This window comes from Panicum hallii, chromosome 8 (genome assembly GCF_002211085.1).
Source record: "Panicum hallii strain FIL2 chromosome 8, PHallii_v3.1, whole genome shotgun sequence".
Lineage (NCBI taxonomy): Eukaryota > Viridiplantae > Streptophyta > Magnoliopsida > Poales > Poaceae > Panicum > Panicum hallii.
Window position 1 is genome coordinate 27,863,805 of NC_038049.1, and position 16,106 is coordinate 27,879,910.

The 16,106-nt window shown below is 46.8% G+C and overlaps 1 protein-coding gene across 1 annotated transcript; it reads right to left on the bottom strand.

Moving 5' to 3' along the window:
• Positions 1 to 2,869: 2,869 nt before the first annotated feature.
• LOC112902589 lies at positions 2,870 to 4,127 on the bottom strand. The gene has a single exon (XM_025971713.1). It carries the CDS (start codon positions 3,884 to 3,886, stop codon positions 3,179 to 3,181), a length of 708 nt encoding a protein of 235 aa, XP_025827498.1. The 5' UTR covers positions 3,887 to 4,127; the 3' UTR covers positions 2,870 to 3,178.
• Between the last annotated feature and the right edge of the window lie 11,979 nt (positions 4,128 to 16,106).

Sequence of the window (16,106 nt, forward strand, 5' to 3'; positions counted from 1 at the left end):
GTCTTCACTAGGTAGAGCTTCCGCAAAACACCAAGGGCCTCTCCTCCCTCTCATAACTATTGGCGGCCACTGCACAAACGTGGTTCGAGGGTCTCGCAAGACTTACAAGCCCCAGATTTACATCTCTTGGTGTGCGCAATCACCGATACAATGGAGGTGTGCAAACCTCACCTAACTCTAGGCTACTCCCTAAAGCAATGTGCTAAGAGGCCTAAACTAGCACTAATCAAGACCTAAGCCTTATGCTAATTGCACTAATCTTCTCTTAAGCACTTTTGTGGATTGAGCACTAAAAAATGTATAGAACACAAGCCAATACCTTCATAGAGCTCAAGCACCCCTCAAATGGCCAGGACATGGGGTATAAATAGCCCCAACCAAAGAAACTAGCTGTTGTAAACTCATTGCAACATTCTGCGTACTATAGACTGATCCGGTGCTTATAGGAGGGGTACCACCGAATCAATCGGTGGTCTCCACCTCAGCTAGCCGTTGCACTGACGCTGGGCTCGGGTCACCGACTGATTTGGTGCCCCATCATTGACCATCACCGAATGAGTAGGTGGGTCACAGAGCCGTCGCCTTCCTTGCTTCACTCCACAGTCACTGACACCGAATCATTCTATGGCCCCCATGAGGTTTCTCGGACCTCTCTGGATTGATCGAAGCATACCACCGAATCATTTGGTGCTTGCCTCAGTAACACTGAATCATCCTATGGTCACAATGGGGTTTCTATGGATCTCTCTGGATTGACTGAAGCATTGCACCGAAGCATTTGGTGGTACCATGGAATCATTCGGTGGTCCTATAGTGTGTCAACTTCCATCGGCCATAACTCCCTCATCCGGAGTCCGATTGAGATCATCCAAATATCCATTTCGATCATTTCAACGAGCGCTATCCAATGGTGAACTCTATTCTTCAATTTCTCTTCATCTTCCCTTTGGTCCAAGGCAATCTTTGTCTTTTCTTTGTTTCTTCTCTCTTCAACTCTTCATAGGTCAATCTTGGATGTCAAAGATTTGGAGGAAAATTATTTAGATGGCTTTGATTACATCCTTAGAACGTAACAAATACCTTCAAAGGTAAATCTTGACAAATCATTAGTCCCAATGGTTATGTTATTATTCAATCACCAAAATCACAAACAATGGCTTAAGGGCCATTTTCTTTACACTCCCAAAATGTTGCTTCATTGTATAACCATTGAGTTGAATTGTTAGTATTATCGGAGTAGAAACATACAAAAAAGAGCAGATTAGGAGTGGCGGTGGTGGGTCTGATTCTAGCAGGCAAATTGCTCAACATGCCAGACTCGCTGTTATATTGACTGGAGTGATTTACTTATATATGGAAGGCAGTATTTGCTGATTCTATTTGCATTTCCTAATCGGGGCGGCTGTACGGCCGGCCTAATTTACGGCCAGCCGTACGTTAGATGTGTCCTTAAAAGAAATGCACAGTTGAAAAAATAATTGAACCTGTTGCGTGGAAAAAACTTCAAGAAAACAAAAAGGTTAGAGTAGATACATGTCAAATTGTTCAAAAAGAGAGCTTAGTCAACACAACAATCAGGGATAAAAATAGGAACAGAAAATTCCCATACCAACCGGCACAGAATACTGTATATACCGACCAAATACCATATATACCTACCAAATATTGTATTTTTAGAAAATTCGGAAATAGGAAGAAATTCGGAAGAATTCGATGAACACGGATCGGAATCCATGGAGCTAATTTCCCATCCGAATTAACGGATCCGGTTTTGGGCCAAGGCGCAAAGTCCACACCCCCAAATACTTTCATCAAAGCCACAACACCTGTTGACACAGGCGCCTGTAGTAACAAGCCTGCTCACCTGCGGAGTGCCTCCTCCATCGCTTGGCAAGGTGGGATTAAAGCAAATGTTGTGCTGCTGCTAACATTGCTGGCTTGCTGCCATACAGCCTGAGCCTTTGCATGGCGGGGTTTTAAGGAAGTGGGCCATGATGGCCCAGCAATTCACGGAGGGAGCACCGAGCAAGCAGGTTTGCGGTTTGCCCCCATTTTTCATTTCTTTGCTTTTCCATTTTCTTTGTTCTTTACAATTCTCTCCTTTCTTTTTCATGTCTTTCATAATAACTAAAAAGAAAATTGCTGCTATTTGTTTACTACTTCCTCCGTTTTTATTTACATGGCGTATTATGTTTGTCCTAAGTTAAAGTTAGCTAATTTTGACCTAGTCTATAGAAAAATATAGTAACAATTATACTATCCAACATATGCACTATCAATGTATACTTCATGGTGGATTCAATTAAATAAATTTGGTATTATAAATATTATTTTTTCTATAAATTTGGTTAAAATTAGCCAAATTTAACTTAGGACAAACCTAATACGACATGTAAATAAAAATAGAGTGAGAAGTGCTCTATTGGATTGGTAAACTTGTAACGCTTATTTGTAGCTCTATCTACTCAATATTATGTATGGTTGGAATTGTTGCATCGAGTTGAATGTTTGAAGTGGTAACGTGCGCGGTGTTCCTGATTTAAATTATCGATGTGCAACCACTATCGACATGCTCCAGATCGAGATATTTCGTTTCCGATATTCCGTATATCCGCTTCTCCCAATTTCGTTTCCATTTCCGAATAAAAATATATTAGGGTTTTTTTCCTGACAGTTCCTGAGCGCTTTTATCCATATTTCCAGATAAGCCTCAAATTGTGATGAATTGATAAGAAAACAAGGAGAGCAATTGGGTAATCCAACCTTCTCCATGTTTACGTGTCTCGCAACAAAAAAATTATGAGCTTGAAGAATAAAAAACTATCGGTCTTTTTTGAACCAAGATTTGATACAATTAAAAACAGAGTACTTCCAACAGAAAATGAACGGGGACAAAAACACCTGGAAATCATCAGATGAGCATCCAGGCATCTGCCCCATTTTTGCAATTCCATGAATCACCAGTAACTGAAGAAGAATACACTTCTCCACTTTATTATTCACAAATACGAAATCCATGATCACAATCAGATTAGCAACCACCATATACACATGCACATGAAGAACAGAGCAGACAGTATATACACACCACCCAGATGGGAGAGACAGGACAGAGCAGAGCCAGAGGAATGGATCGGCCTCGTCTGGCATGTCTTGTATGCAATTTGACGAGATCAAATCAGATCTCCTCCACCACGATCCAGTCCTCCTCCCCGTCGGAGAACTCCACCGCGATAGTGATGCCGACCATGCAGAATCCCATGTCTTCTTCATCATCCTCATCTTCCTTGACATAATCGCCGTCCTGCCCCGACTCTTCAATTGCATCGGTGTCTCCTACTGCTAAGTCAGTGGCACGCGCCGGATCAGCTTCTTCCCCGCACAGCACGGTGACATTTGCGCGACGGCCGACGATGAGATCGTACAGGTTAGACAGCCCACCGTCGATCGGCGGAGCAGTTTCAAGAGAGGCACAATCGTCGTCGTCCTCATGCCAGCTGCTGCCGCTGCCCGCCAGGTAGGCTAGCAAGGATGACGCCGAGGTGCCCTTGTAGTCTGCTGGGATTCCCGAGCTCCCGGCGCCACCGCCGTCGACGGCGCGCCAGGATACGAGGCGGTGGTTGAGCGCGACGTCGCAGGCGTGCAGCTTGTGCGCCCCTTTGGCTTTGTCGCGGGCCTTGGTGGTTGGGTGGTAGTGGCAGCCGGCGCAGCGCGGTCGCCGGCACTTGCCCGTGGTCTTGGACGCGTTCGTCGGCTTGGCCGGCGCCTTCCCGAGCGTCATCGCCCCAATCGCCGTCTCCTCGCTGTCGGATGCTGTGGCGGCGACCCTGAGTAGCTTGTTGCGGTTGATCCTGTTGGTGCCGTGCTGCCATACTTCTCTCTTCATCCTCCTCCCGGCCGGCGGCTTGGAGCTAGCTGATTTCTTGCTGGGTTAGCTTTGGTTGTTGTTCAGCGATGAGGAGGAAGCGGGTGGCTGGTGGTTGGATACAACTATACAAGCAAAGGGTAGAGGACCACCATGTGCGTGTGTGGTTGGGCAAATGTGTGGGAGTCACCAATGTGCCCAAAGGCGGTAGTTGGGGTCAAGGGGTAGAAGTGGTGGGCAAGCAAGATCCACTGGTTGCTACCTGCCAGCATCCCGTATGGATCAGGCTCACGGGATTATATGAAGACAAAGTAAATGCGGTAAGGAAACTAATTCTAGCTGATACGTACGCGGTTGCTTGCGGGAATCGGAAATGGATGGTTCGCACACGCACGTTGATACGGCACCTAGCTTGCAGATGGATGCCAATGACGGAGCCTCTTAGTCCCTATCACGTGCATAGAGTTGGCGTAATCGAATATCAGAATTATGACATCACAGAGATAAATGGCCCAGCGATGTCTTTTTGATAAATATATATAATTAGAAGTTTAGAACATCTTAGCATAGCGCTCAGTCAATTTCATCAGGCGTGGGGGGTCGAACCAAAGCTGCTTTCGTGAATCGCTCTTTACTTTTGCAGCATCAAAGGATCCTAGGAATGCATTGTTTCAATCTTGACAGCTAAAGGGTCATGCTTAGGGATGCAAGTTATATATATTTTGAATTATTGGATTAATCCAAAAAAATGATAAAATGAACTAAAATGGCATTTTGCGTAAATAATTTGGGAGGATAAATAAATTAGAGTGGCGTACTATCGTAATTAATTAGCTGATCCAAAAAATACTATTACATACCCACTTGCATCTTAGTCATGCTACATCCTTAACAACAATATTTTTAGATGTAAAGTTGTGTCTAGTCACTGCAGGAAAACAGTATATTTTCGTCGGCCAGAAGCCGACGAAAATAGGCCCAATGCCGACGAAAATAGCTGTTTCCTCCCGACGAAAATAGACCGACAAAATAAACTCGACGAAAACAGGCTCTTTTTCATCGGCTGCCGATGAAAATAAAGCTATTTTCGTCGGCTGATGTAGCCGACGAAAATATCCTCCTATTTTCGTCGGCCTGCTCAGCCGACGAAAATGAGTTCACTATTTTCATCGGCTACATGAGCCGACGAAAATATATCCCGTATTTTCATCGGCCGACGGCCGACGAAATTATGGGTACTATTTTTGTTGGCTACTGTGGCCGACGAAAATAATGTAATCTATTTTCGTCGGCTGTCCTAAACGACGAAAATACTGGCACCTCCAACCTACAGCTGCAGCTACCTGATGCCCAATAGCATATCATAATCCATCAACATACAATCAGAATTATGAAATACATCAACATCCAATAAATACAATTGAAGAACGAGAAACGATTTCACATGATGTCGATAACCTCCAAAGCAGTTACTTAACATACATAACATACATATCCATAAGCAGTTATAACATATCCAAAGCAAGTTATCCACTGAAGGACTTTCGACACGCTCCCCTGCTAGGCCTACATGGCAAGTGCAAGAGCCTACAACGTGAAAACACAAATCAAGGAGGAGGGGTAGTGTTATGTCCGCTGCCGCAGTCACCTCCAGAAATGTTACGCGCTGCCGATGGTGGTGTGGACGGGCTGGCAGAAACTCCTCGAGGATGAGTACTCATCGAACCCTGATTATAGAAAAAGTTAAATCTATTTAGTACGCATATGTAAGATAATTTGAGCATTGCTAGTTATACGATATAATTACCACTTGTGGAGACGGTAGACGCACATATGGTACAAAAGTCGGCGGTGGAGAAGGAGGCGAAGGAAGAGGTGGCAAATTAAATTGTGAGCCAAGGGTAGCCGCTAGCATTTCTTAAAAACCGATAGTAGATTAAATATCTTATAGCAATGAAAAGTGCATAAGGACTTGAAAAAAAATAAAACTTGCATAGTACTTGAATCTGTCGATGCTGAGCGAAAAAACCTTGCATGTACTCGTGCTGTTGCCTTGCCCACTCCTCTTGCCTCTGCATCGCCTCTCTATACTGCCTTATCTCCTCCTGCATTACAGTTTCCCTTTGACTTTCCCGTTGGTAGCCCCGAGAATTCTGAGTGGACTGGGAACACCTTGCCTCACTCAAAGCACCACTTGTATCAATAACGCCATTCAACATGCTAAACCTGCCATGTTTCTTCCTTCCCCCGCTTGAGTATAATGCACTGACATCCACATCACTCGTTCTCCAATCATACTCCTCCCCATGACGTGCCACCATTTCATCACCATATCTCGCCTACCATTCAAGCAACCAATAATAAGATTATATTCAAATCATCGCTTAATTGAAATCATATTATTTTACTAACCAGAGTCAGCGTGGCATTCTCATTGCAAAGCAACTCTGGCTGTGTAGGATCTGCGCGTGGTGGCCTCGAATGTATGTTTCAGTGCCACCCCACTTTGTGCCTCCTGATAAAGAAAAAATTGTGATATTGCAAGTAAGCACATAATAAACAAATTAAAATAATAAACACGTACCATTCGACGAGCCAAACGAAGATGTCCATCAGCCCCATATCTTTGTGTAACCCGTGGTCCTGCTTGACGATTAGCTCTCTTCATTCTAGATTTTTCCACAAAGCTAGGTGAAGCCCAATAAGCACAAAGTGCTCGCCAAGCATCCGGACACTTTCTCAACCAAGGCAAACTGCTAATATCAACTTCAAGGTACTCATCCTCTTGAAGATATATCTCAAAAGCACCCAATTTCTTGTTCATGTCTTGCAGCTTTATTTTCTTGTAGTATAAACAAACGCACTGCATACGAGCATTGGACATCATGTCCCTTACCACCTTCGTCGCTGCCTTCTCAAACACAGAACGAGCCCTATCTTATAGGCATTGCTCCTCCCCCTCCGGCAAACGATACCTCTCCTAAAAAGAAAAATTAATTCATTAGACAACTCATAAATGAATCAAATAGATAGTACTTATACAAGTTAGACAAGTTAAGATAAAAAAGTACCCAGAACTCATTCCAAACTCTCGCTACCGTCGTGACGCCCTGGTCATCCGATTGCAGCTTATAATGCTCCCACTTCAATGCAGGCTGAAGCACACCTCCAACTGTGACCATTCCTGGGTAGTGAAACCGACAAAGTGTTTCCAATATTGCATTCACAGGTCTTAACCTATTTCTTCCCTCCCAACAAATATCGTCCCACTGCCTGCAATTAGAACATGATATCCATTATGTTTCTTACTTGAACTATATAATATATTAAATAAAACAATCACAATAATAGACCATCTCAACTTTCCAAACGACCTGGAATAGGTAATCGACCTGGAGGACATACTCTCTGAACAATCCACCATGGTTCCAAACTTTCCAAACGGCATGGATACGACATATAATAGACCATCTCAACTTGATGTGCGAGGACAAATGGATTGTAACCAGAAAGTCGCAATTTGTGGTTCACCTCCACTAAACCAAGTTTTTTATTATTCTTTACCCCAGAACCTAATTTACTATTGAACCAATCACAATAAAATAACACAACTCTTAAATCTTTTGAACTTTCGAACTTCAGCTCCACTATATTCTCAATGACACCGAAATACTCCGTGATAGAACCATCTAAGGCACTCGCGGTGGTCACAACTCCACTATTTGTTGTGGCGGCATGTGGATTTTTTGCTTCAAACTTGGTTGAACGGAACCAAAATCCGTTTATGTCATAACAACCATAACTCCTAGCAGTCGTGCTTCCATGTGAAAGCTGTCTTAGATCATCATGAACATTGCTATCCTTCATGCACTACAAGTTTTAAAATTTTGTTAACTCATAACGAGTTATATAAATAAGGTAGTTAGAGTAAGGATGCTTACATGTCTTCTAAACCATGTGACAAAATTTGGACCACCACATAAACCCTCACGCTGTAAGGTTTCGAGCTGTTTAGCAGTTGGTTGTCGTGCATATCTCCATTGTTATTGATCAAACAACCTACAGATTCTTTATTTAGGGTGTGTTCGTTTCCTACCCTCTAAATTTTAGACCCATCCCATCAAAGAGAATCTTATCATTTAGAAGTATTAAATAAAGTCTAATTATAAAACTTTTTGCACAGATGGATGCTAATTCGCGAGATAAATTTAATGAGCCTAATTAATCCATAATTTGCCACAGTGATGCTACAGTAATTATCCGCTAATCATGGACTAATATACCTCATTAGATTCGTCTCGCGAATTAGCCCTGGGGTTCTGCAATTAGTTTTGTAATTAGACTTTATTTAATACTTCTAAATGACAAGATTCTCTTTGATGTGACCCCTCTAAACTTTAGACCTCAGGAAACGAACACACCCTTAGCACAAGTACATTGCTAAACGTGCTTCACATATGAGATATATGTCATGGTACTTACACGAAATATTTTTCCATCTCCTCCATATTTGTGTACATATACAACAATGCAGTATTCCATTCTTGTATGCACATTTCATAGACCAAACTAGCACCGACGGCCTTGCCAGTCCACTGAAACAGCTTGAGATTGCTCGTCGGTGTCTCATTTGAGGTGTGGTAGCGCGGTATATGAGCATTAATGTTATTTTCTTCTGCAAAATATATGCTCGTGTAGTGTGAGATCTCCTTAAGATAGAATGCCTCGGCAATGCATCCCTCCACTCGTGTTTTATTTCCGATGGTTGCTTTGAGCTTCTTTAAATCTCGTTCAACAAAGTACATCCACCTGTATTGTACGGGGCCACCCACCTCAGCTTCATAAGGCAAATGCACTAACAAGTGTTGCATTACATTCATGAAACCCGAGGGGAACACCTTCTCCACCTTACATACTAAGACAGGTATTTCCTTACTCAGTTTTCTCATTGTATTCTTGTTAATTTCTTTTGCACATAATTGCCTGTAGAAAAAACTTAACTCGGCCAACATTGTCCAGATTTCTTCAGGGAGGTACCCACGTAGCATCACAGGCAACAACCTTTCCATGATGATATGGTAATCGTGACTTTTCAAACCATTCATTTTCCCAGTTACAATGTTCACCGCCCGTTTCCGATTAGCTGCATATCCATCAGGAAATTTAAGGTTCTTCAACCATAAAAGAACTTCTTTCCTCTCCGCAGGCTTAAAATAGTACTTAGCACGTGGCTTCCCCATATAGCAGCTTGATTGGGTCTCAGATTAAGGGTTGGCCGAACACATATTTCAGCTAAGTCTTGCCGAGCTTTGAAATTATCTTTAGTCTTATCTTTCAAATCAAAAACCATACTAATTATACTTTCTGCAACATTGCGCTCTTGATGCATTACATCTAAATTATGTGGAAGGATTAGAGCAGTAGCATAAGAAAGGCTGCAAATAGCAGCTATATGAGTCCAATTATGCTCCTCTTTGACCCCTTCAAACCCATCATCTGTGGCAATTAACCAACAATGGCTTGCTACAATCTCTTGACCGGTCAAACGCTTGGGTGGACCCTTAGTAACGATTGTGTCCTTGCGAAAGACATCTCGTTGACTCCTGAACGGGTGATCATGAGACAAGAACCGACGGTGACAGTCAAAAAAAGCAGAATTTGCCACCATATTTCAAACGAAAAGCATCTGTATCACCCATGCATATCGGACAACATAGACGACCGTGCGTGCTCCATCCCGAGAACATTCCATATGCAGGAAAATCATGAATAGACCAAAGAAATGCTACTCGCATATTGAAGTATTCCTTCCGACTGCTGTCATATGTCCTAACTCCATTCCACAAGTCTTGCAGCTCATCAATCAATGGTTCTATGAACATGTTCAAACACTTACCGGGATTGTCAGGACCAGGTATAATGAGCGTCAAGAACACATACTCATCTTTCATGCATAATGATGGTGGAAGATTGTATGGAATTGTTATCACTGGCCAACATAAGTAGGGGGCAGCATTTGAGTTAAATGGAGTGAAGCCATCAGTGGCCAACCCAACACGCACATTCCGAGGGTCACTTGCAAAACTTGGATCATAATGGTCGAGGGCCTTCCAAGCTGTACCATTAGATGGATGGCTCATGCATCCTGTATTATTACGAATTCCCTCTTTATGCCATCTCATATGTTTTGCGGTCTTCTGAGACAGGTACAACCGTTGAAGCCTTGGTTTCAATGGTAGGTACCGTAACACCTTAACGGGCACACTTGTTATCTGCACACTTCCATTTTTTTCACCACCTTCTTGTATCTGCAATTCTTACAAAACGAATAGTACTTGAGATTTTCATTGTTCTTCTAAAATAACATGCAATTGTTCTCGCACACATGGATTTTTTGATACGGCATCCCTAAACCAGCTATCAGCTTCTTTGAGTAGTAAAAGTCTTTCGGGAACTTGTGAGGTTTCGGAAGCATGTCCGAAATTAAGTCAACAAGATCATTGTAACAACTTACTAAAAAGTTGTACTTGGACTTTATAGCCATTAACCGTGTCACAGCAGCAAGCTGTGATACAGTAGTGGCCCCATGTAATGGTTCTTTTGATGATACAAGCAGACCAAAATATTCCGGTACCTCAGCAGCATTCTCAACCTGTTGGACAATATCATCCATCATTGCATCCATCCTATCTTCGTTCTCCTCAAAGCTATCAACTAGGTTGTACGGCTCCTACTCCTGTGACTCCCCATGCTCATACCACCTCTTATAGTTCAGCATGAAACCCCACTTGCATAGGTGACGCTCCATATCAATCTTGACTTGACGAGAACAATTCTGACACTTGTTACATGGACACTTTGCCAAACCACTACCAGGAGACAAGGAAAATACATGATCAACAAAAGCTTGTGTGTTGACCATCCACTCTCGCGTAGGTATTCCGTTACTTGTCCAACCATCATACATCCAACTTCGATCGTCTCTCATTTTCTCAAACTAGCTACATCATAATGAAAGTGAGAAATATTACTTCATTAATGATACTAAGCAAACAATAATTATCTAGGAAATGTAACACAAATATTTTAAGAGTAATACAGTTTAAGATTAATACAAATAATTATCTAGTGGACAACAACGCATCACTAAGTTTAATAGTTATTCGGTCAGTTCAAAACTAGCAGCAAAGAGAACGGGCAAGCATCCCTGTGGGCGGCGGTGTGCCGCAGGTGCTTGTGGGGGCTGCAGTGGGGGCACGGTGTGGGGCCTCAGGGGCGGTGGCGGGCCATGGGGCCGCGGGGGCGCGATGCGGCGGAGGCGGCCGCGGGGCAGAGGGCCGCGCGGGGCAACGGGCCAGGGCGCGGGGCGCACGGGCAGGGGCGCGCGGGCGCGGGCGGGGCAAAGGGCTGCCGCGCGCGGGGGCGCACGGCGCACGGGCACGGGCAGGGGCGCGGGGCGCGCGGGCGCGGGCGGGGCGGGCGGCCGCGGGCGGGGCAACGTGCTGCCACGCGCGGGGCGCGGGTCGCACGGGCAGGGGCGCGCGGGGGCAGGGGCGCGCGCGGGCAGTGGCGTGCGGGCGCCGGCAGGGCAAAGGGCTGCCGTGCGCGGGGGCGCACGGGCACGGGCAGGGGCGCGCGCGGGTAGGGACGCGGGCGCGGGGCAGCGGGGCGCACGGGCAAGGGCAGGGGCGCGCAGAGGCAGGGGCGCGCGCGGGCAGGGACGCGGGCGCGGGGCAGAGCCGTGGGCCGCAGGACGGCGCGGGGCGAAGGCGGGGGCCGAGGCGGGGTGCGGGGGCGGCGGCGGCGGCGGGGGCCGCGGGGCCGGCGGCGCGGCGCGGGGCGAAGGCGGGGGCCGAGGCGGGTGGTGGGGCGCACGAGGCGCAGGGGGCGCGGGGCGCACGGGGCGCGTGGGCGGCGTTTGCGGGGTGGGCGGGCGCGGGGTCGGGCAGGGGAGAGGGAAGAAAGGTACTGTGTGTGCGTGTGGGGGGTACCGCGCGGTAGTTAGGGTACCTTTATTTTCGTCGGCCCAGTGGGCCGACGAATTAAAGTTAGTTTCGTCGGCTTAGGGTTAGCTGACGAAAATAGTGTTGTAGTTTCGTCGGCCCAATATTAGCCGATGAAAATAGTTCCAGTTTTTCGTTGGCTAGTTCCTAGCCGACGAAAATAGGGTGATGTTTTCGTCGGTCTTTCTGGGCCGACGAAAATAAGTCGTAATTTCGTCCGCCTGTTTTGGCCGACGAAATAAATTGAATATTTTCGTCGGCCGCCTCCTTGGCCGACAAAATTACAAGTGGCCGACGAAAATATCTTGTTTTCCTGTAGTGAGTCCTAAGGGTACCAATAAGAAGATTAGTCACGATTAGTTGTTGATCAGTCCGATTAGTCAAGCCTAGTCGTAGTCCTCCTGTATCTTCTAGGACCGATATACTATATAGCATATCATTTAAAGTAAGGATCAAGATAATATTGATAGTCAGATAGTCACTAACTTAGTAATTTGTGTGTTCTGATTTGTGAAGTAGACTAAAAGAGCACTAGACTAGATATAAAACAACAACAAGATAGAGGAGATACACTGACCGTAAGGGAAACTTCTAAATTCAAAAGGTCAAAACCATCTATGGCCCAAAAGTTACCCAGAACTTGCTGGAAGCTAGTTGTCCCTATGCTAATCGGATGACTAATCATAGTTAGTCGATGATGAGTTGGACGACCAGTCTTCTAGTCAAGATAATCACCTCGGTGGGTATGATTGGTACTAGCGGACCGATAAGTGCGATTAATTACATGTAATCATGATTAGTCGGACAACTTAAAATTATTTTTCTATCCTTTACCATCATGTTCTCATGAAGAAGATGTCTCTGTTTTTCCAATATTTTACTTTTCTTCATTCTGCAAGTATAATATGTAGCTGATGTCGAGGCTAGATTTACTTTTTCAAGAGAGAATATGTAAAGAATATTCTGTTTAAATACAAATCCTTCTGTTTAACTACAAATCTCTTTTTCCTCTGGAAAAGGTAGCACCACCATACCCACTAAAGTTTGCTGGAATATGCGACGTAATATGTTTTATGCTGGTAGTTGAGGAGTGGAAAGCATATTCCTTTGTGTGATACTTTTTGGTTCAAGTGCAAAAAGGGAAAATACGAAACAGAAAAGATGCTTTTGGTTTCATTTTCTTATCTGTTTCCATCCATGGATGTCGTTGAGTTCCTACTACTTGTTTGATGATTATTTTTCTAAAATAAAACGAAATGTGATAAAATCAATATATGTGACAAGTATGTTAAAGTCATGCATACGGTTATTAAATGTTTCATGGTTGAGCCTATGGCATGTGGGCCTCATCTCCCATGTTTCTTGAAGATCAAATTCTTGCGTGGTTTCATGGGAACGGAGAGCTCAAATTAACAACAAACTTTGAGGGTCCACCCACTCTGCAGGAGAATCGACGGAATGCTACCAAACGGTGACAAACCAACCCGATTCACGGATGAATCCAGCTGGAGCGATTCGCTCACTTCCACATCAAGTGGGGAGCGGAAAAAAACCTGCTCCCCCGTTCCCTTCTGTTCTTGCCTCTCGTCCCAGCACCCCCCCCCCCCCCCCCAGCTCGCACGGCCACCGAAGCTCGGGCGAAGGTCCATTCGCAGCCACCGAGGTCGCGCAGCTGCCGGAACTCGGCCGGAGCTCGCACGGCCGCTGGAGCTCGGTTGGAACTCGATTCGTGGCCACCTAGAGCTCGCACGTCTGCAGAGGTTTATTCACGGCCCGGAGGTTGGCAGCCGCCGGAGCACGGACGGAGCTCGATTCACGCCCCCCCCCCCCCCCCCCCCCCACCCCGAGCTCGCACGCCCGCTGGAGGTCGATTCGCAGCCCCCAGAGGTCGTGCTGCCACCGGAGCTCGCCCGGTTCTAGGAGCTCGCCCGGCTGCCGGAGCTCGCGCGGTCGCTGGAGCTCGTGCAGCCGTCGATTCGTGTCACCTGAGGTCCATTAGCGCCACTGGAGCGCTACGAAACTGATTGTTTTGGGGAGCAGGAGCATCTCGAGCGGGAGTTCCCGGGAGCGAGGAGCCAATTGCGAGCGCTAGCGCTGCCAAACGCGCTCTAAGTTTGAATGATTGATGAAAGATATGGCTTCTAGAAGGAGGAAACAAAAAAGAGAGCTAATGGTTCACGTGATGGCAATATCTTGTGGTCATGGCCAGCTCATATACGTGCGTATTCCGAACTAATCCGGTGGCCACACAAGAGGGCCCACCTGTCATTTTCATATGGTTTCCACGAGATGTATACCATGCACGTACACCGACCGTGGGATAGTGTACGGTTTAGATACTAGCTAGAACTGGGTACGTCGCAGGAGATAGTCCCAGCTGGTTTAAACTCATACGCGAGTTGTTCCCTCCAGATAAAGAGGGAGCCGGTGTTGGTTTAAACTTTCGAGATTTTTGCTTAGCCGACGGTCCAAGCGCTGGTGGCATCTATTCATCGCCTTCTGCAAATTGTGGCGAATACATGGCAGCGCGCCCACGGTTGCTGCTCCCCCGCCTCCCCTGGCTCCAGCGAGGCTCCGCCATCACCGCTAATCACCACCAACCCAAACTCCCCTGCTTGATCCCGGGCCCACTAGATGTCAAGCCGCCACCCTCGGCCAGCGGCGTGTGCGCCGCTGACCGTCGCCGCCCGTAACCTGCCACCGCCGCCGGTCTTCCATTCCACCCCCTCCCCCTCTTCTAAGGCTGCCGGTGACCACCGCCCCCCGGCAACCCGACCCTCCCGAAGTCCGGCCGCCACAGCTCGTCGGGGAAGAAGCATAGTAGCAGCGGCGCCGCCTTCTGTGACAGCACGTATTGCACCCGCGCACGATAAATAGACGCCGCGGTCTCCTCTCGCCCTACATAAAGCACAGCCAAGGCCCCGAGGAGATGGATACACCACGTGAAAACCTCAAATCGGTCACGCAGCATTTGTAACGGACCCTTGTGGCCCGTTACAAGACGCAACATCTGTAACGGTTGTTGTTTGGCACCCGTTACCCATAAGCGCGGCAGGCTTGACCCCGAACTCGCCACCACAACGCCCGTTACCGATGAGGTCTTCTGGTAACGGGCGTGATAAAGGCACGTTACACTAAAATGTTGTAACGGTCATTAAAGTGCGTCCGTTACGAAAATTGTACTATCGGTAACGGTCTTTTAATGTCCGTTACTGATCACTGTCGTATCGGTAACGGTCGTTTAAGGACCGTTACAGATAGGGTAGTGATCGTACCGAACTGTCGCTTCTAGTAACGCGCGTTACCGATGACCATTTGATTCCCGTTACCGATAGAGCGGTGTTACTTGTGTGATCCGTTGATGCCCATTACCGAAGTCACTGGCGCAGCAGCCGACGGGCGTCCTCCCGCACCGTCGCCGCGACTGGCGCTTCCTCGGCCGCGCTCTCCTCCACCGCCGTCAAGCTGGAGCGCAGCGGCGCTGCTGCTGGACGTGTCCTGCTGTTGCTGCCTCCGCGCCGGCGTCACCGAAGGTGCCGGCGGACGTCGACCGCGGTGTCCTACGCGCCGTCGCCATCCTCCAAAGCAGCAGCCCTTCTTCCACTCCGTCGCCGCGGCCGAGGCCGCGACGCCGCCTCCTCCTCGGGCGCGCTCGCCTCATAGACAATCCTCCTCAAGGTGGAAATTGCCCCCTTTTATTGCACTTTGCTATCCTAATCCTCTTACTCATCGGTTTTGGTGATGAATTATGCTCATTTGATGTATGGAAATTGCCCTTGTTCATTGAAGTTGTAGATGGCAGCTGCTGATCGGGCTTGGATGTACAGACAGCCCCGAGATTGGGACAATTTCATAACCGGGGTCAATGGTTTTCTAGGTCAAGCAGAGGCGGATATGAGAAACCGTGGTGTTCAGGCAATGTATTGCCCCTGTATAGATTGTCTCAACCAGAAGAAGTTCGGACAACGGGGCAACATTTTTCATCATTTGATCACACGTGGTTTCACAAAAAATTACACATGTTGGAACAAACATGGTGAGGAAAGCCTTAATGAAGTCGAAGCAGGATGCCTAAATGAAGGTGAAGCGCGACACCATGCTCAAGGCCTTAATGAAGGGGCAGCGCGATGCCATGATGAAGCCCTTGATGAAGGTGGAGTTTTTGAGGAAAATGAACCATTCCCACCCTTTGTTAGGAGGCCTGATGATATGACTGATCAAGAAGTTACGGGCTTCGA